Raw genomic sequence first — 21,864 nt, 5'->3', positions numbered from 1 at the left:
TTGAGTAGCTTGACTTGCTTGAGTAGCTTGAGTTCCTTGAGTAGATTGACTTGCTTGGCTTGGACCAGCCTCTGGTTGCTTCTTTGGTCGCATTTTAACCGGGACTCCCATTCTGTTACACCTCGATATATTATGGCCTGGTGCTCCACAACGTCCACAATGAAGAGTCATTCCTTCTCTAGTCAATTTTTGCTTTTTCTGAGGCGGTTCATCAGCTTCTGTCCCTTTTTGCTTCTTCTTATTCTTCTTCTTCTTCTGTGGGGACTCATTTTTCCCCTTTATTCTTTTCTGCTTCTTCTTGGGACCTTTGCCTACTTCCCTTGGTGGTGGTTCAACTGTTGATTCCCCAGATTTTTCCCAAAACCCAATTCCATTAACTCCCATTAATGTCTCACTGTATTGTTTTACCCATCTTGTAGTCAAATACCAATCTGTGACAACAAAATCCTCAGGCTTTAGCTTTTTCTGCAAGATTATACACAATACATGTCGACAAGGTATCCCTGTCATACTCCATCTCCTACATGCACATGTTTTTGCATTCATATCAACTCTAAAACCTTGGCCATGCTCAGTTACCTCATAATGGCCATTACCACAAGGGATTACTTGGCAATACTTCCGGTGTAGCTGTTCTTCTGCAATTGTTTTAGCCACTTTCAAACTAAACTTTCCTTGATGTCTCATAGCCTTTTTCTTCCTCATAGCATTACGCATCATACATTGACGTCTAATACTCTCCAACATCTCTACTAGTGGCATCTCTCGTGCTTTGTTGATAGAATTATTATAGGACAGAGAAGTTGTTGGAGACATCTTCACACATTGATGTGCAAGTGAAGAAATCACGACTACAGTTTCTCGGATTCTTCATCATCACTGCTTCATACACACCCTTGTCAAAATTCTTCAATTCTAAAATGGCTCTCTCATACTCAGCAAGATTAAAACTCTTTGCAACGGCCCAAAATAAGACTTTAGGCAACTCTTACCCTGGATAAACTCTCCTAAGATTACCATATATGTGGCGTGCACACATACGGTGCTCTACTTTAGGCAACTCTTGTTCAACAGCTATTAATAAACCCTGCAATCAAGAAGCAACCATATTAGAACACAAACCAAACATATAAGCAAACAAACCAATGTTCAAGTCCATTTTCAGTAACCTAATAAACCAGATCCAACTATCTGCGTTTTCTATCGGCACTATACACCAAGCAACCGAGTAGAATTGGTTATTGGCGTCTCTTCCAATAGCTGCCAAGAGCTGCCCTTTCACATTATTTTTCAAGAAACAACCATCTATTCCAATGATTGGACGACAATCCGCAAGCCACATTTTCCTTAGTGGTGCTAAGCAAACATAAAACCTATCAAATTTCTCTATACCATCATCAGTAGTGACTGTTCCCACCTCCACAGTTGATCCTGGATTTGCTCTTCAAACACAAAAATAAAAAAAGATAGATTAACTTACTCTATGGGAGCCCTGAAACTATAAACAGAAAAATTCAAAGACATTCAGAGAACTTACTCTTTTAGAGCTAGACGGTAGTCTTTTATCCTAGAAAATTCCTCATCTTGCTCATCTTGAATGATGGACAAAGCTTTTGCTTTGGCTTTTCTGCATTGGTCATTCGAAACAGTCAGGTGGTAACGCTCTTCAACTCTCTCTTGCAGTTCCTTCGGCTTCATCAATGGATTTTTCCTAATATCATCCAAGAACAACTTGGCGATTACCCCATCCTTCAAGACCTTGCTATATCCATCTGGGATACATGAATGCTCATCATGAAATGTTTTAATTTGGTATTTTCCAATTGTTCTATCTAAGGAGCAATATATCTTGAACATGCAAGTTCCACCAAGTGAACATTTCACTTCACATTTTTCAGATCCCCACCGTGTGAACTTAACATTTACTCCTTCTTTAAGCGCATAATCAACCACAGCTTCCTTGAATTCCGCAATGCTATCAAATACCTGACTTATTCTAAGCTCTCCACTGCCCTTTCTGCATCTAATATACTGCCGTTCACCCTCACAGTCTGAATGCGGAGGAGTACCCTCAGAATTGTAAACCTCTTCCTCCTCACCACAACCTACATTTTCCTCATCTGCATCAAATCTGTCACCATTGTCATTAGCTTCACCATTAGCTCTATTCTCATCACCTTTACCATCAGCAGCTCTATTGCCATTAATATCACATTCTTGCTCCATGTTCTTCTCCAAGAAAATATCAACATTTTTTGTGTAATTTGCAGCTGCACACATCTTCTCTATTCCATCAGTTCCATTACACATAATCTTCAAATCCGACAAGCTTTCAAATGGAAGTTTAAACCAAATCCTATGCCCAGACAAAGACAGCTTCAACGAATCCACCAAGTTCTCCAACATTGACTCCGGTTGGCTTTCAAGCTTGTGAATTTCCCCTCCATCATATGTAACTACACCGCTACTTGAGACACTAAACTTTCCACTGTGGTAGACTTGGAAAGTTGCATCAGAGCTGAAAAGACAAAAAAAAACATGGTTTTTAGAAATCGACATTCTATCGAACACTTGGTGTTCAAGAATATTACTTTGTGTCTTATTGATTCAAACTGCAATTTACAAGATCAACACTCAATACATTTCTCATACGATACAAATAGACACGATTTACATCAATATTTATTTATATAACTCAAGAAAATTGAATCATTTCGATCAAAAACACTATAAAACCGAATGATAAATACCTCATTGTTCCCAGCTTGATCCAGATAACGCTTTCCAACCCTCTTTACCAACAGAAATTGAGCTAATAAGTATTGATTAGTCTACTTTAACCCTAGGAACAGAAGATCCCTCAAAGACTCTCAAACGTGGTGCATCACTCCAAAATAGGGTTTTGGTCGAGAGAAAAAAAAGAAGAAAATCATCGACTTTTGATATCAATGGTGAAACGACGCCGTTTTTTGTCCCCAATTCTTACTCTGATTTTTATTTTAAAACAACGTCGTTGCCACGTGGAGGCCACGTCATCGAGATTTGACGGCACAGTAACAGTGTTAGCAAATAGGTATGAATTAGCACAAAATTACAAGATCGGGTATGTAATTTGAGTATATTTAGAGTGGGTGTATGTTTTAGCACATTCATATAGTCGGGGCATGAATCGAACATAGTGTAAGTGTGAGGGTATGAATTAGCCGATTCTTCTTCTCTTTTTTTCTTTTATCTTTTTTTATGACCATGAGCCTGTTTTCTGGTGCAAACTGGAGGTATCGTCTACAAAAATAACAAAACATATAATTATAGTCACTACAAAGTTTTCAAATTCAATCCAAACACTTAAGTACAAAACCAAGTGACAAAGTCACTGTACGTCACCGTCACGTGAAAATTGCAAATTGCAATCCTTAATTTCCAATTACAATCATTACTTTCAAAACATAACCTTTGATTTGATAATAATCCAAAACAATGGATGACAATAATAGAAGGATTAAGGACAAGAATTACCTAACAGCAACAACAATTTTTTACCCAACGGCGGCAATGATCGGAGACAGAGTTCTCCGTGTAAGATTTCTAAAAAGTGTTATAATACTTTTAACTAAGTTATATAAAAAAAAAAAATTCTGTCTGTATAAACGAAAAAAAAAAAAAAAACTTGTATAAGAAGGGATTAAAACCCGGACACACGAGTCTAGTATACTCAATACAAAGCCACCAGCCTAAGGAAGTGTTTTACAAATGTGGCCCTAAAACTTTTCTTTTATTTTGTGGCCTAAAACAAATGATTTGCTTGCTTTATGGGTGGGCCGGGCCTGGTTAGGTCCACTAGTTTGAACAAATTGGCGCAAATACGAGCTTTAGGGCATCTCTAGGACATGTCCTAGTACTTGGGGTGGTCGGGGTTGTTGTCGTGGGGATGCACTTAGAGCATGTTGCAGAGGTGTAAGTGAAGAAGAGGAGGTTGAGAGAAAGGAAGAGTGCAAGAGAGGTTTTTGGAGCCATTTGTTTGTGGAGTGCAAAAGCTCTAACAAAAGCTCAAGAAGTAGTAGTGTATTTAACTTGCTTTGAGATTGGTGGAGAGAAATGTAAGTATTTAGTAGGTATATATAGGGTATTCATTAGGAGAGGAATGAGAAGGTTTCCATTGTTAATTTTTCTTAATAGGGGATTACTTGACTAATTTCTCATAGATATGATTTGATCATTTGAGAACACTTTAATGGTCATTGTTCAAATTAGCTGGCAATCTCTAAGAATATAGGGGTCTAATTAACAACTTAGTTGGTAGCAAGAAATTGCATATCGAAAATCAATTTGGTGGTAAAAGTTGATCCCCTAAACTAATTAACTATAAGTTCGTTAGACATTAACCCCAAATTTACTAATCCTATCAATATATGTATGGGCATTCACAATTATTAAAAATGTAATCAAATATATTATTTCAATTATAAGAATTAATTGTGCAAAATCGTATGTACATTATGGTTTTGATTGGTAATTGTGGTACAAGGTGTATTGTTTTTGATAGTTACCAATCACAAAAATGTTATTAAAGCGTTACTAAAAACGTTACTTTCAGCTTTTTGTATAGCTTTTATGTACCATTTATTTTTATAGTTTTTCACTATTTCATAAAAAATTTACCGTTCCAGCTTACAACTAAAAAATTTATAAAGTTTTATGTTATCAATCAGACCTTAAATGAACTCTCATAAATCGGGTATGACCTATGTAATTACATTTATCCAAATACTCATATATACACTCTAGTACTCTACGATACCCAAACTAAGCGACTTGTTGAAAAAAAACTTTTTTGATTTAGGGAGTGTTATTGATTTATGATTGTTTAGGACTTTTAATGATTTAAAATGTTATGAAGAATCTTTTATTATTCAATTAAGATTTTTTAAGACTCTGTTAAAGTTAAGTGTTATTAGTTTTGGATTTGTAAAAACTAATTTAAAACTTCATAAATCTAGAGTTATTGGATTCATACTTTAATAAAGTCATTGAAAATTTTGTGTTATTTAACTAAAACAAAAGTATCTCTGATTGTTAATGATTTAAATTATTGTGTTATTGGTTAATTACGCTTTTATACATTTTTTTCACAAACTAAAATAATGAAAAGTATCATAAAAAAAGAGAGATTGTGAAAAAAAACCACACTTATCAACTTGCTGGATATACCTTTTAGAATTTTTATTTGTTTCTTTCTGGCTATTTTTCAATGTGATAAATTACTAGCTAAAGCCTTAGATATTATACACCTATTATTATGTTAGTAATCTACAATGGCAAATTAAATTTAACTATGAATTTGTGTTGATATATTTCTAGAGTGGCCAATATACACTTAACTAAGAACATCTAAAAATGGAATGGTACTAAGAACATCTAAAATGGAATGGTGGTTCTTTATTCCTTCGCGCTTGTCCATGTGAACATATCTTATTCTTCAACAAACTCATTTGTCACGGGGCGGACTTATATAACCATTATTTCTAAAACATTATTTAATCATAGTCCACACGAAGACAAAGTTATGACTTCATTTTCATGTGGTAGTTATTTTTGTATTCTCTAACTAGATTTTAATCCGCGGTACACCGCGGGATGATTTAATTTTAAAGTTAGTATAAAAATATTTTGTAAATTGTATCTTCTTATAACATATTTATTTATATTATAGTTTACAATTGTTATTAAGTAATGGTATACCACGAGTCCACGAGATAATTATTAATAAACTGAGGATTTAACTCGTATTAAAGCGGTATATAAATATTGATTCAAATTCGTCCGCCATATAAATCATTTCCGAAATATAACCCGTTCCGTAGTTTCTTAACCCGTCCTGTGATTTGTATTAAAAAAAATAAGGATTAAATCCGTATTGAAGCGGCGGATTAATGATATTTTAATCTTTTTATTATTGTTGATTCAAAAACCCGTCCCGCCAAACCCATCCCGCCAAAAAACTCATTTATTTTATTAATGTTCTTATTTATGATATGATTCTGAATCATTGTCTAAATATTTTAATCGATGTAGAACGTTGAACACACATTTTCGTCAATTGGATAATATATGTCCGTTTTTAAAATTTCGAATCACAGTATATGCAGAAAAAAATTGATTTTTTTTTTACTTTATGTATTATATGATGATTCAAAACAGTTAAAAAAAATCAAACAAAGATGATAGGAGAATCATAATTATAAATCTTAATCAAATCTTCTAAAAATCTAAATTATTAAATATGGAATATCCGGTGTATGAGTTGGGTTAAATATAACCCGACCCAACAAATTTTTTATGAAGGAATTTTTAAAATGGGTCGGATATCCGATATACCCGAAAGCTTTTTTACCCACCCGTCACAAAAAGTGCTGCGATTATACTAGTATAGATGGTTGGACTTAGCAAACCATTCCGTATATGGATACATTAAGAAATGATGGGAAAAATAGCAATATAATAAAAGATATAATTCATAATAAATATGTTTCATTTATCATTTAAAATATTTTACATCCAATAATATTAAGAAAAATATCTATACAATAAATTGTATTTTAAAACTGAGTGGTAAATGTATTTGTATGAAGAAAGATATCCACAACTTAAATTTTCTTTCTTTTCTAAAATTTTGAAAACTGATATTTTCTAGTGTTCAATATACATAAGAGTATGATTTGTTATCCCTTACAATTGTGGTAAAAGCTAAAAAGTAAAATAATGTAAATTTTAATTGTGGTAAAAAGTATACTGTAGTAAATACATGAATTCAGAGTCAGACTCTCTTCAACTCTTAGTTAATTAAAAAAAAGCAGCTTTTACCGTGAGCATGAATTGAACAATATAATGGGGGTGTATTGGAATAAAGGATTTGGAGTGATTTCTATTAAAATAAAAATTCATATGTTATTCAAAATTTTAAAAAGTTTTCTAAAATCAAGTGTTATTAGATTAATGATTTTAAAATACACATGTAATCAAATATACTGTTATTGAAAATATTTAAAGTAGTTGATTTGAAGTCATTTGAGTGACTTTACATGAGATTTCAAAGAATTTTCTAATTAAAAATACAAAGATACCAATCTTATGGTTTTAGGTGAGATTTAAGAAAATTTAATACTCCATCCGTTTCATAAAGAGTGTCGTTTTAAGGTTTTATTTTTGTTTCACAAAGAGTGTCGTTTTAGGTTTTCAATGTAAAATTTAATGATTTTTTATGTTTTATGACTATTAGTATTCTGCAGATTGTTTTACTATTGGGCAGATTATGTTTAGGTATATAGTTAATGATGTTTTTGTTTAGAAAAAATAAAAAATTTAATGTTTTCTTAATCTGTGTGCAAAACTCTAAAATGACACTCTTTGTGAAACAGAAGGAGTAACAAATTTCATAATTCACCAAAATCATCTCAAAACCGGATAAAACTAAAATGACTCTAAATTTATTATTCAATATCCCCCTAAGCTTACAACTAGCGCTGAGACTAATTATCCGGGATTCGGGATTCGATCCGGGATCTGCTCCGAAAAACAGGATATCTGGGTGGAGCGTATCCGGATATCTGGGTATAACGGATCCGGATAATGAAAAGGTAAATCCGGCCGGATCCGGATCCGGATACCCTAAAAAAGCTGGATATCTGTAACATCCATATTATTGGGCTTCATTGACAACTATAGCCCATTTTAAATTTCAGCCTAATTTACTAATATATGATTTTTTTATACTAAAAATCTTTTATTTCGGCAATTTCTCTCTGTACATCACACTCTCTCATCTTCCTCCAAACTTCAATCCCAAATTCGAAAAGTACAAAATCCCGCCTTTCGTCTTCTTCTAGAAAACCCTAACGACGGTGCAATTGAAATCGACCACAATCTCCGTCGACCGGAAACCATACCGGTTATCTCAACATCTTCTTGACCTAATTCTTCGTTTAAGCAGGTCCTCTCTCTTCTATCTCTATCATCGTCTTTCAATTTCAATTTCGAAATCGTTACCAGATTTTGGTACTCTCTTTCTCACTGGTCTTCGCAAATCTGGAAAAATTGGTTTCTCAATTGAAGAATAGCGCGATATCTAGATAGTAATGCTTTTTGTTTGTTTGTTTACGATTCTCCAGATCCAGATTTTCACAGAAACCAACATTTCGTATTGAAAAATGGAACCTTATATAAGCAGAAGAGATGATTTTGTTAGAGGAATGAAACATATAGAAGAAGACCATGGAGGTGGTGGCAGTGATTGTGAACTGGATCAACTCTTCCTTGTACATTCTGATATTAGATCTGTTCTTCTCCAGGTACTTGCTACTCTTAGCTAGAGATAGTTTATCTGAGAGCTTTTGTGTTTTAACTTGTTAGGTATTAGTTAAAGAATTATGTTTCACTCTTCCATGTTTTGGGTATTTCAGATTGATGAGCTTGTTGTTGAAGCCACAAAGCGAAAGACCGTGACCAAACACGGGTTAAGAGAAGTTGAATCTTTCAGATCTGTGTTGTCTGATATGCTTTCCTCACTAAAGGTTTCATTCCTTTGTTTCCTTCTACTGTTTGACCATTTTGCTTTAGGATTTTAACATGTTTTAATATATGCAGCCATGGTTTCCTCGATTGGAAGAAGCGATGTCTGATTTTCAGTTGCTTCCGGAGGATAAGGAAGGACAGTCTTTGATGAGGACAAACGAAGAAGAAGATTTGTTTGATGTTGAGAGTCCTGAGCCTACTCAATTTGAGCCCTTAGTCTCTCCTTCTCCTCTCGTGCATTGGCGTGGTGATCATAACGCAGACAAGGGTAGACAACTCTTTCTTTTGACACCACTACCCTTAGGAAAATCTGAATTCCTTAAACATCAGAATGCGTCTAAGCTGACAGCTAAAAGGATTTTCCCAGACGATACTGCAAATAAATCGCTTGAAGCTTCTAAAGAAACAAGTGATGATGTTTTAGGAGGTGAGTTGATGAAAACTGCAGGACTTGGTAACTCTTTAGGCCATGCCATTGATTTCTCTGAAAAATTGGTAGAGTATGAGCCATGTTCTTCACCAGTTCTCAGGAGAAAAATTCAGTCTGAGCTTCTAATGACACCTTGCTTGAAGATGTCTCTTCCGAAATCGTGTACAATGTTTAAACCGGTTCCTGAAACTTCTCAACTGGTAAAGCATGGGGCTTGTAAGTCTACCTGCTCTGAACTGGGAGCTAGCACTTCTAATGGTTCACAGAGCTCTGGATCCTCTGGTATTGAAACAACAGACAACCTCTGCTCGAAGTATCCTGAGCTCTTGGGAATGCAACATGCTCCAATTACACGAAAAACGGATCTTGAATCCTCGCCAGTTTGGTGGTTTTCTCCTCCTAAAACATGTGTTTTAATGGAGCCTTTGAATGAGAAGAAACCGATTGATGAAACTGGTGGATCCAGAATGGTATCCTCATTTGATTTGCCAAACATTAAAGCAAAACACACTACAGGTATAAAAAAGTTGATGTTTCGGTCATTTCATTGAGTCTTATGAATACTCCATATCAATGATCTTTTAACTTTCTTTTGTGTGTTTCTTAGACGGAAGCATGTCAATGGTGGTTGAGAGTACTCCATTATTTAAAGAACCAGAGAGCATAATGACGAAAGCAGGTGAGAATACTCTGAAGAAAGAGCTATGGACAAGATTTGAAGAAGCATCAATTCATGATAGTCGGTTTAGTTCGATGACAACAACAACGATGAGAGGAAATAAGCAGAAAGAGTTCATGGAAATGTTAGAGGAAGTGAGTGGCAATGAGGAAAATCAGGAGTTAAATTTATGATCAAAGCACTCACTATATGAAAAGTAAAGAATAAACTTTTTCGTTTGTAATTTTGCCAATTTTACTGTTCAATATTTTTTTTACTATATGGTGGCTTGTGACTATGTTAGAAGACAATAGAAATGAGTGGAAATAGAATAGTGAAATTTTGAAGATTTAAGATTGAAATCATTGTAGATAAAATAAACTAAAATAATAGGGTGACTTTGCTACACTACCCCAACAATTGGACCCAAATTATTCCCCACGTTTTTTGCATCATCACTAGGCATGGGCATATAAACCGAACGTGAAAACCTCGACCTGAAAACAGTGCCGGCTCAACAGTATTATAGGCCCTAGGGCAAAAAAAATTTTAGGCCCTTAGAATTTTTTTTGTGTTCTTTGTGTTATATAAAAAAATTGTATGATATTTTTATTAAAAAGTTAATTATTAAAACTAAAAGCAATAATAAAAAAATTTATGGGGCCTTCTAAATTTTATTTTTATGTTGTAATTTAAAATTTTAATACTTTTATAAAAAAAAATTAAAATGGGTCCCTTAATTATTGGAGCACGGAATTGGATCCCTGACAGTCGCACCGTTCGCCTACCTATTTGAGCCGGCACTGCCTGAAAAGGATGTTTTGTTTTGTTTCATATAGCTAATATTATCCGAACAAATCCTAAATAAATTTGTTTAAGTTTTCTGTTCAGTTCAGGTTGGACCCAAAACCCGAACGGATGTTCAAAAAAATCCAAAATCCGAGCGAATATCCGTAAAAGCCAAAACAATACATCCACATGGTATGAGCCCTATATATCTTAGTTTATATTCAAATTTTCTCTTTAGTTCAGAAGATCGGAAAGCAAGGACAAATATTTATGGCGAGGAAAAATAAATTTCACGTGGCATTGAAATATTTTCGTATAATTAAAAAAAAAAAGAGTAAAATGGATTTATCTCGTAATTCGAGTTCAAAAACTGAACCAAAATATGTTCCGGTTCTAAGTCGGGTTTCACCTAAATTTGAAGAATCAGCCCAAACCCGACAATACCCCAATCATACTGAACCAAAAAAGTTTCAGTTCCTAAACGGTCTTAAACCTCCCTACCCAAAACCCGAAAAAGCAAATCCGACCGAATGCTCAGGTCAACTCAATGCAAACTAACGTGTTCTTCAATTTACAACACAAATTCTTTAAATCATCAAAATATTATAATTAGGAACAAATTCGTTTTAAACCCCAAAATCGTGTTTAGTTACTGTGACTGAGATGATTAATTCGAGATAGACCCATTAATCCGACAAGAGAAAACAAACATTGTTTGCTAGTTGAAAATTGTGTTTGTTTGCATTATGTGGTTGAAAACGGCTTCTAGTTGTAAGTATGTTTAGCGAACCAATTTGGTATTTTCTTGGATTTTCATTTTTCATCACTCTTCTTCATATTTCAGTTGATAAAACATCAAACCACTCTTTGTCTTGACTTTTTTAAATGATTAATTAGCACCGAACCAAAAGGCTCTTACCGGACCTTGTAACCCGAATCTAACCAAAAAGTGTGCATTTGTGAGCTTGTGGCTCTAAACCAATAAAACGTCCACAACTATTATTAACGTAAGAGAATGCCAAAGGTCAACGACGATATATGAACTAATTTGAACCTCATACCTCACCTAAAATTTTATATATATTTTCCTAAAACAACTGCTAGAAAAAAAATTCTTCCACTTATTATTATTATCCTTAATAGTTAGGCGTTTAATTTTAAAGGTATAACTATAGCTACTATCTCATTTGTTGATAGTATTAGTAGGTCTATAAAACAAAGAAAACAAACATTGTTATTTTCAAGTGGACACTTGTCTCCAACTGAACAAGAAAACCTAACTCGATTTAATTTTTCACATGTCTCTGCATTCTAGGGAATTTACGACCGAACAATATTATATGTACATACATGATATATTTCTAATAAGATTGACTATATAGGCACTACTTTATTATATCTAGATTAGGGACCATCATATATAATTCTAATTTTAATATTAACTTTACGTACTTTATCCAAAAAAACACCTAAATTCATTACCCTAAGAGTACTAAACCTTCCGCAACAATCAATTAATTTACCCTAGTTAGTCATTAGATAAGCAAATCTCTAAATCACTTTATTAATAAATAAACAAACGAACATTTCAAACACTATAAATACGAATAAAAACACATTTTTAACCCTGAAATTATTACTGGATAACACTTTAAACATCGAAAGAATTTCACTAGCACTATAAACCACCAAGATAATTTTACTAACACTTTAAACATCCAAACTAGCTTTTCAGTTTATCCCACTATAAAAATGATAAAAAATTTAATTTCTATTTGTTTAGTATACATTTATTCAATTTAATTTAATTTAAAATTACTTTAATTATATATTACAATTAATAAAATATCTAAAAAAACTTCACCTTTTTTGTTTACTCACCGTTCGACTATGAAAATTTTAAATTCAACCTCTGAAACGTTATATTTAAGCACAAGAGAAATTTATAGTATAATAATATAAACCAAATAATGTAGAATATGAGATACAAAAGAAACTTGAATAGAATAATAAAAACTAAAGAATGTCAAAATTTTGTCTGAAAACGAAGCATTCTCCGTATCAGAGGAATCTATTTTTTTTACGTTTCTTAATAATCGAAAAATCATAATAAATAATAAATTAATTAAAATTAAAATTAAATTAAATAATTTATATTAAACCAACATAAATTAATTGTTCCATCATATTTTATGGCGGTGTAAACATGAAAACTAGTTTGAAGGTTTAAAGTGTTAGTAAAATTATTTTGGTGGTTTTTAGTGTTAGTGGAATTCTTTCGAGGTTTAAAATGCTACCCAGTAACATTTTGAGAGTTAAAATTGTGATTTTCCCTATAAATACCATAAATCTCCCGTCATATTTATATATGCTACATAGCTCAAAGTAACAAACATACCCTTATAACATATAGAAAGATCGAAACACAAGATCGGGATGATTATGGCTCCAAAGACCTCAGCTACACTTGCTTTATTCCTTGTGATCAATATTCTCTTCCTCAACCTCATTATCCCGGTTTTCGCAGAAAATACTTGCCCGAGAGACGCTCTCAAACTTTCCACATGCGCGAATGTTCTCAACCTCATCAACTTGAATCTCGGTGCACGAGCTATGAGACCTTGTTGCTCTATTCTCTTTGGTCTAATTGATCTCGATGTTGTGGTTTGCCTTTGCACCGCGCTGAAGCTCAGCCTTCTTGGCATCACCATCGACACTCCTATTCATCTTAACTTAGCCCTTAACGCCTGTGGAGGTACCCTTCCCGATGGATTCCGTTGCCCAACATAGCTACAATATATATATTCATATTTTCTATGTATGTTCTTGTATTGGTTTTGTCTGGCATCAAAATTAAATTCATGTCTAAGCAATTAATGAATAAGATTAAGACTTTTATGATGATGTGATACATATATTGTTAAGGGAAAAATTCAAAACTATATACGATATTTATAGCTTAATTGTTTGCGAACAAAAAAAAACTTATAATTTAAAATTAACCTCAGTTTATAAAATTACAAAATTTATAAAGTTGGAAAAGAACTAGTAATTTAAAATATATGGTATTCCAACCGATCGCAAATTAACGAATGATTAGCGAACAAAATAATCTACTGTTCAAACAATTTTTAGTTTTTACTATTATTGTTTTTTTCTTTCCACTCTTAATGTCTTTTTTTTTATTTTTATTTTTCTTGGTTGAGAAGAATTCATACGTACTTTTTTTTTTGGTAAGAAGAATTCATACGTACTTGTGTCAACTTATAACTTTAACAATGGATTTTGGTCATTTAACTAAGAACGAAAATATCGTTGCTAATAACCCCCTTTTTTTCTCTCTCTTTTTAATCTACATCAAACCAAAGTGGCAATAAAATAAAATAAAAATAAGAAAAGAGATCAATGTTCCCTTGCATACCATTAGATACTTCCAAGTTCCAACCCATGACAACCTAGTCCCCTAAATCGATCATGAGCGTCAATCTACTTGACAACATTATTAAAATTAGACTCCACAATTCAACAAAATTACACGAGGATATTTGGATCAGAAACGGACTATTGCAGTTTGTTCAAAAAAAAAAACAATCTATATATAATATCAATCTAATAAATATCATTTGCACATCTGAACGGTTGCATCTTTTTATCGCAACTTTTCGTATAAATCGATTATTTTTTTTACGGTTGTTTTGGTTGCGTATTTTTATCGCAATTTTCGTTTTAATCGGTTATTTTTTACGGTTATGTCGTTTCCAATAAATACCATTTGCACATCTGAACGGTTGCGTTTTTTTATTGCAACATTTCGTTTAAATATTTATGCTGTTTTTTACACTTCTAAACGGTTGTGTTTTTTTATCACAACTTTCCGTTAAAATATTGATGGTTACTTTTTCGGTTGTGATTTTCTCGCAGCTCTTCGTTAAAATATTAATGGTTATTTTTTTTGTTAACGGTTATTTTTGGTTATGTTATTGCAATTTTTCTTTAAAATATTGACGGTTACTTTTTTTCGTTTGACTTTTTTATCACAATTTTCCGTTAAAATATTGACGATTATTTTTCTCAGTTGTGTCTTTTTATCGCAATTTTCAGTTAAAATATTAAAGATTATTTTGCTTGGTTGTGTTTTTTTATCGCAATTCTTCGCTAAAATATTGACGTTTACTTTTTTCGTTGGCGGTTATTTTTTCGGTTGTGTGTTTTTTTATCATAACTTTTCGTTAAAATATTGACGGTTAGTTATTACGTTTTTGTCTTTTTATTGCAACTTTTCGTTAAAATATTGATGGTTATTTTTCTCATTTGTGTCTTCTTGATCGCAAGTCTTTGTTAAAATAATTACGGTTATTTTTTCTGTTGACGGTTATTTTTTTGTTGTGTCTATTTATCGTAATTTTTCGTTAAAATATCGACGGTTATTTTTTTCGGTTGTGTCTTCTTGAACGCAACTCTTTGTTAAAATAATTACGGTTACTCTTTCCGTTGACGGTTATTTTTTTGTTGTGTCTTTTTATCGTAACTTTTTATTAATATATTGACGGTTATTTTTTTTGTGTCTTTCTACCGTAAATTTTCGTCAAAATATTGACAGTTACTTTTTACGTTTGTGTATCTTTATCGCAACTTTTCGTTAAAATATTGACGGTTATTTTTTGCGGGTGTCTCTTTTTGATCGCAACTGTTCGTTAAAATAATTAGGGTTATTTTTTCGTTGATAGTTATTTTTTCTGTTGTGTTTTTATCTTAATTTTCCTTTAAAATATTGACCAGTTAATTTTTTCGGTTGTATCTTTTTATCGCAACTTTTGGTTAAAATATTGACGATTATTTTTTCTCTGTTGTATCTTTTTATTGCAACTTTCCGTTAAAAATATTGACGGTTATTTTTCTTAGTTGTATCTTTTTATCGCAACACTTCTTTAAATTATTGACAGTTACTTTTTTTCGTTGACGGCTATTTTTTGGTTGTGTCATTTTATCGAAACTTTCCGTTAAAATATTGACGGTAACTTTTTTCGTTTGTGTCTTTTTATCGCAACTTTCCGGTAAAATATTGACGGTTATTTTTTCTAAGTTGTGTCTTTTTATCGCATATTTTTGTTAAATATTGACGGAAATATTTTTGGGACAGTTCTATTTGTTAAATTATAGTCATATTTTTTTTAGTTTACAATTGTATCTTTATAGTTGCATCTATTCATTTAAAGTTATGTCTCTTCACTATATTTCATTGTATTTTTTCGTCACAACTTTTTGTATGAATAATTGTCTATTTAAATATTTGTGACATTTGAACTCTATGTATTTGTCCTTCTTCCTAAGTAGTTCCCAAACTTTTGTTCTTTAATATAGATTATTTGTTTCATGATAAATCTAAAAAAAAATCTGTAAAATGCCTCCAACTTATTTATTCTCTAAACTATTTCTAAACATACATAATCTTAATATTAAAAAAAGTTCTTCTCATTTAACTAAAGTTTTTTGGAGTGATTATAAAAATGGGGAAGTTTTAATCAACTTTAAATATAAAATTCTAATGAAAATACCAACAATTTTTTTTCTTAGAATTTGACGGAGTATACAGTAACTTTTTTTTTTTTTTTAACTATTTTATATAGTAACAATGATACTTTCTATTTTAAAGCAATATATATGAGTTGTATACAACGAAATATTGATATTGAGTTAGTACTATTACAAAGTCGGAATATGAGAAGACATCCTCATGTGACGCTTGTGATTGGGCGCTTTGAATGTGGTAATCATTATATAAACCGTTTCAAATAGTATAGTAATCCAGAAATCATCTCCATTATTAGGAAAAAAACAATGGTTCTAATTCGTCACATGAATATTCAAGAGAGAAGTTTTATTACTCGTTAATTTAAATATAAATAAATGAGATCTTGTAAATGTTTATTTGTTTGTTATAAATGTAATTTAAATCACCAAATTTTATATACTTTCGAATATATATAATAAAATAAATATTAATTTTATATTTAAAAGAAAAATGGACAAACAAAAAACACCAATTCTAGAGCAAAGTTCTTAGTCACCTACAAGTCATGCTGAGTACAGACTACATCTGAATTTTTGGGTTTTGACCGGCTAGAATTTTTCATATCTATATTATAACTCTTTGTTATATATTTTGTCACCTTTTTTTTTTCGTCGAAAGTGAGATATATTTTATCACTTATAAATAATTTTACATTCACAAAAATTGTTTCAAAAGTATTTTTAATCATAATTATGTTTTTTCATTTTTATTCATAAATTTGTTTAACATCTTTGGAAAATATTTACGTTAAAACATAGTTAATTTTATGTAATAATTCAAATTTTTGATTATATTATCATAATAATTTAATACATAAACACAATCAAATATATTTGTTCAAAATGAGTTCCCCCGCGATATCGCGGGGGTTCATAACCTAATAATAATAATAAAAAAATGAACCATTGCAATTGATTAAATATGCAAGGTGGAACAAGACGATGTACTACTTGTCTCATCAACCTTGTATGAAATGCGAATAGAGACGTGTTGGTTTATTCTTATAATCTCTACCATTGTTTATCCAAAAGTAAGAAAAGGGTACGAGACTGAGAGTAGTTTTATTTTCGAGTGTAACTCGTATTGTAGATTCTTGATACTGATCGTAGATCGGTCATTACAACAACGATTTGTAACTCCATAATTTAGATTCTTAAATCGGGATCAGTAATGTAAATGTGGGAAATTATGGGTTTTAAAATGATAAAACGTGAAGGATAAAGCCAATAAAATTGTGATAGCCATACTTTGTGGTCACAAATTTCCAAATTACTAATCTTCAAACACAATCGCCAGGTAAAAAGCCTAAATCACTTACGGGGATACACATGGGGATTATGAGTAATTATTGAACACATGTGCATCGATTCTAATTACTAGTTTAACGTAATTAAAGAAACATGCAAGCATCTTTCGCTATCTTTTGAAAGTATTCTGTATTGGAACATAAAACGAAAAAAGTTTTAACTACTCGACTAATAAACTTTTGAAAAAGAAAAAATATGACAGAAATATGGTGTTTATTATAACTCCATGATTGAACATTTGTTTCACAATGTAATAAAAATGAAAAATATCTTAACCACCTAATAATACAAAGATACAAAGCCCTACTTAATATATAAATTCGTCTAATAATTCCTTAAAAACCATATAGTAATGACAGCTTTAATTAACTGTCCGATACAACCCCTTGCAAAACCCTATATATACATACACCCTCTCTTCATTTATCTTCACCACTCTCTTTTAGCAATACTTCTATCATAAAACTTCTTACCTAAAATAGAAATATATATATCGAAAGATGGCTTCGAAAACCTCAGCATCCCTTGTCATTTTCCTCACATTCAACATCCTCTTCTTCACCTTGACCACCGCATGTGGCGGTGGCTGCAGTCCAACCCCTAAACCCAAGCCTAAGCCCAAGTCCACCGGAAGCTGCCCAAGAGACACTCTCAAGCTTGGCGTTTGCGCCAATGTCCTCAAGGATCTTCTCAAAATCCAGTTGGGCACACCACCAGTCAAGCCTTGCTGCTCCCTCCTTAAGGGTCTGGTTGATCTTGAGGCTGCGGCTTGTCTCTGCACCGCCCTAAAGGCTAATGTCTTAGGCAATAAGCTTAATGTTCCAGTCTCTCTCAGCCTTCTTCTCAATGTTTGTGGCAGGAAGGTTCCTTCTGGATTCGTATGTGCTTGATTTATCTATCCACCTTGGTCATATTTTTTAACTTATCTTTTGATGTTTTATCTTTGATTAAGATTCTTTGAATTCTCTTTTTTTTTCAGTTGTTCATCGAATAAGTGCTGCCTCTACTTCTTGTACTGTTTACATTTTAAATTAATTAGCTCAAAAATAAGATTCTTAAAGTATTATCATAATCAGCTTCTTGTTTCGGCATCTCCTCAGAAAGTATTACATTAATTTATTTTATTCTAACGATCACAAGAGCACGAATCTCTGTCTACCTAATCTATCCATTGAAATATACATACATACTAGAAAAGTTTAACCCTGGAATTATTTTTATAAAGATTAACAATACTTAAATGTTTGTTAAAAAATACAAGAATTCTATTTAATAAATAAAATAAAAGACAATATGAAATATCTGAAGATCCAAATTAAAAATAATTGCAAAACTAGTTGGTAGTAATTGATTAACTAATATTCTTTATCTACTAGTGGTCAATACTCATTTCTAATGTGGGATATGTTATCATTTCGAGAAAATGGCTCTTTGGCTCATTCATCTAATACCGAACTTAATCATCTGTTCGGATCAGTTTTTATCCATTTGGCTTGTTAAGATTTTAATACCGTATGAGGATGAAAGAATTTTCAATTCAGAATCAATTGGCAATAATTAAATTAAGTTATTGATATTGATTTTGAAATGCAAACTATGATTTCTGCTAACTTTTCAAAGCTTTATACTACTCCGTCTGTTTTATTATATTATATATTTTAGAGATTTATGAAAATATGGTAGTACATGCGAAGAAACTTAAAAAAATTGATAGACTATCTATGTCACCAAAATATACGTATTTTTTTTGTCAATCATTCTGACATAATTCTAGACTTAAGCATGCTTAAACTGTACCGATTTTTAGGATATGTGACCCGAGGAAAAATGATTTCAAATACCATCTTAGTGAGGAGGAACATCAAACATGTATTTTAAGGCCTCTCGTTGGACAAAGATTGGTCCACGGCCCCAGAGAGGGCATAGAGAAGCACATAAGATGGTAGCCGAAACATAATAAATGGTATTAGAGCCAAACCCGGACGAGTGTGAAGACATGCACATTGACACCGTTGGACTTGGAGTAACAGTCTTGGTACATGATAATGAGTTAATGACATTGCGATATGGTAGCAAGGTGGTTGTAACACCCCTATTTTTGAAGATATGCTGGTGCATATATACGAAAATTTAAATTTGATTTGGCTACCTACTTAGTGCATTTATCTTTTTCGCTAATCATGTTTACCGATTTTCAGTTAAACGTGTTTGAGATACATCGATTTCAAGATTGTTGACCTACCAGAAAGTAATTTTGGGTACCGTGTGAGTAAGGACGAAACACGACAAATATTTAGTAGTCATATGTATGGAGAGTAAAAAAATTAAATTTCATCGAATAATGCACTAACCGTCGGATGGGGGTAGAATCTACGGGTCGAAAGAAAGCATGGGACGACATACAATGACGGTGGAGGCGTTATAGTTTCGACGAATCATGACCTTGACATCTTAAGAACGATAATTCATATCCAGATTAAATCTGTTCTTGATATCCTTAGTTGGGCTAATTTGAGCTGCCATCCAAACTGTGATCACTAATAATATGATTCAAAAAACTTGAGGGCTCTAGTATAGTTTTTTGGTATATTTTCGTAGTTTATTTTTACTTTTCCATAGAAACTAGATAATTCATGGAAAACTGTAATATCCCTCATTCTTTCTTAGCTGAGACAGAATTCGCCTAAAGAAGAAATCCCTATTTTGTTAATTAGCTCGTCGAGAAAATTACCAAGGGTTAATAAGATGCGAACACTAAATTAGAATAATGATTAATGGTTTATTCCACGTTGAGTTAAACCTGACGTTAGTGTCAAAGTACCCAAAGCTATTTGTCATAAGAATTCTATTGTTGTTATTTGATGAATTATAGTTGTTGTTTTTCTTGCTATAGTTGCTAATTTCCCAAAAATAAAATGTGAAGGGTAAAGCCAATAACTGAAATTTGAAAGTCAGTAGTCATACACTTCCAAATTACTAATTAACCTCCAAACACAATCGCCAGCTAAAGCCTGTAAATCACATTCGGGGCTACACATGGGAAATATGAGTAATTATTGATCACATGTGCATCGATTATAGTCTGATTTTCTTATAATCTGAAAGTTTCGGATATAAAAAGGTATATATATTTTTCATAGTCGAAACTAATTTTTAATTAATGAACACTTCTAACGAGCAATTCGTGTTTATGTTTTCGATTTACCTGAATTCAATCAATAGCCCAAAATAAATGGTAATCAAGTCGACCAAAATAAAGTGTATTACTTCGACTAACATAAAATATGAGTCGATAGTCTATAAAATGTACTCCACAAGTAAGTTACGGAAAAATACTAATTAGGGTAGATAAATCAAAATCACAAAATATATAAACTGAGAAAAATAATATACAGCCGACAAATATGAATTTAAGCTAAGATTCTAAAAAAAATCGATTGTTTTACAATTCAACAAAGGAAAAGTATTTCGACTGTTTTAGAATCTTACTATTATATATATATATATATATATATATATATATATATATATATATATATATATATATATTTGTATCTTTTGAAACTGTATTCTGTATAGATGAAAAACGAAAACATTTATAACTACTCAACTAATAAACTTTTGAAAAATAAAAAAAATTATGACAGCACAATAGGGTCCTAATTAATTTAGTAAATTGCTTCTATCCATGATTTAACATTTGTTTCACAATGTAATAAAAAAATGAAATATATATTAACCACTTAATAATACAAAGATCCACTGACTATTGTTACTAAAATATATATTCGTCTAATAATTCCTCAAAATCATTTAGCAATGACAGCTTTAATTAACTGTACAACCCCTTAAAACCCTAATATATATACATACACCTTCTCTTCATTTATCTTCACCACTCTCTTTTAGGAACACTCTTATCTTCAAACTTCTTACTTAAAATAGAAATATACATATTTCGAGAGATGGCTTCGAAAACCTCAGCATCCCTTGTCATTTTCCTCACATTCAGCATCCTCTTCTTCACCTTGACCACCGCATGTGGCGGTGGCTGCAGTCCAACCCCTAAACCCAAGCCTAAGCCCCAGTCCACCGGAAGCTGCCCAAGAGACACTCTCAAGCTTGGCGTTTGCGCCAATGTCCTCAAGGATCTTCTCAAAATCCAGTTGGGCACACCACCAGTCAAGCCTTGTTGCTCCCTCCTCAAGGGTCTGGTTGATCTTGAGGCTGCGGCTTGTCTCTGCACCGCCCTAAAGGCAAATGTTTTAGGCACTAAGCTTAATGTTCCTGTCTCTCTCAGCCTTCTTCTCAATGTTTGTGGCAGGAAGGTTCCTTCTAAATTCGTATGTGCTTGATCTATCTACCCACCCTTCGATTGGTTATAATGGTTAATCGATCTTTTGATGTTTATCTTTTTTTAATATTCTTTTAATCTATTTTCTGTTGTTTATCGAATAAGTGTTTCTTGTACTCCTGGTACTGTATCCATTTTAAATCAATTTCCTCATTCAGATTTTTAAAGTAATAATCAGCTTCTTGT

At 32.2% G+C, this 21,864-nt stretch overlaps 5 protein-coding genes across 9 annotated transcripts; 4 read left to right on the top strand and 1 right to left on the bottom strand.

Annotated features, from left to right (window-relative positions):
- Positions 1-805: 805 nt before the first annotated feature.
- LOC110227541 lies at positions 806-2,955 on the bottom strand. 5 transcript variants are annotated; one of them, XM_021022021.1, is made up of 5 exons: positions 2,751-2,955; positions 1,538-2,518; positions 1,418-1,442; positions 993-1,087; positions 806-879 (listed from the first exon to the last, which is right to left on the bottom strand). In XM_021022021.1, exons 1-5 carry the CDS (start codon positions 2,753-2,755, stop codon positions 852-854), a joined length of 1,134 nt encoding a protein of 377 aa, XP_020877680.1. In that variant the 5' UTR covers positions 2,756-2,955; the 3' UTR covers positions 806-851. The 5 variants fall into 5 exon arrangements, with proteins under 5 accessions (XP_020877680.1, XP_020877681.1, XP_020877679.1 ...); XM_021022022.1 differs by lacking the exon at positions 806-879 and having other exon boundaries at positions 986-1,087; positions 1,393-1,442; positions 2,751-2,954; XM_021022020.1 differs by lacking the exon at positions 806-879 and having other exon boundaries at positions 988-1,087; positions 1,170-1,442.
- A 4,829-nt stretch (positions 2,956-7,784) lies between these two features.
- Positions 7,785-10,018, top strand: LOC9310848. The gene is made up of 5 exons (XM_021022018.1): positions 7,785-7,987; positions 8,166-8,345; positions 8,457-8,567; positions 8,641-9,514; positions 9,606-10,018. Exons 2-5 carry the CDS (start codon positions 8,205-8,207, stop codon positions 9,848-9,850), a joined length of 1,371 nt encoding a protein of 456 aa, XP_020877677.1. The 5' UTR covers positions 7,785-7,987; positions 8,166-8,204; the 3' UTR covers positions 9,851-10,018.
- Positions 10,019-12,795: 2,777 nt separating this feature from the next.
- On the top strand, positions 12,796-13,349 carry LOC9310847 (putative lipid-binding protein AIR1B). The gene has a single exon (XM_002874734.2). It carries the CDS (start codon positions 12,882-12,884, stop codon positions 13,233-13,235), a length of 354 nt encoding a protein of 117 aa, XP_002874780.2. The 5' UTR covers positions 12,796-12,881; the 3' UTR covers positions 13,236-13,349.
- A 4,172-nt stretch (positions 13,350-17,521) lies between these two features.
- LOC9310846 (lipid transfer protein EARLI 1) lies at positions 17,522-18,396 on the top strand. Its single transcript, XM_002874733.2, has one exon. It carries the CDS (start codon positions 17,825-17,827, stop codon positions 18,212-18,214), a length of 390 nt encoding a protein of 129 aa, XP_002874779.1. The 5' UTR covers positions 17,522-17,824; the 3' UTR covers positions 18,215-18,396.
- Positions 18,397-20,983: 2,587 nt separating this feature from the next.
- On the top strand, positions 20,984-21,864 carry LOC9310845 (lipid transfer protein EARLI 1). The gene has a single exon (XM_002874732.2). It carries the CDS (start codon positions 21,290-21,292, stop codon positions 21,677-21,679), a length of 390 nt encoding a protein of 129 aa, XP_002874778.1. The 5' UTR covers positions 20,984-21,289; the 3' UTR covers positions 21,680-21,864.

This window comes from Arabidopsis lyrata (assembly GCF_000004255.2).
Source record: "Arabidopsis lyrata subsp. lyrata unplaced genomic scaffold ARALYscaffold_6, whole genome shotgun sequence".
Lineage (NCBI taxonomy): Eukaryota > Viridiplantae > Streptophyta > Magnoliopsida > Brassicales > Brassicaceae > Arabidopsis > Arabidopsis lyrata.
This window is presented reverse-complemented; position numbering and strand designations above follow the sequence as displayed.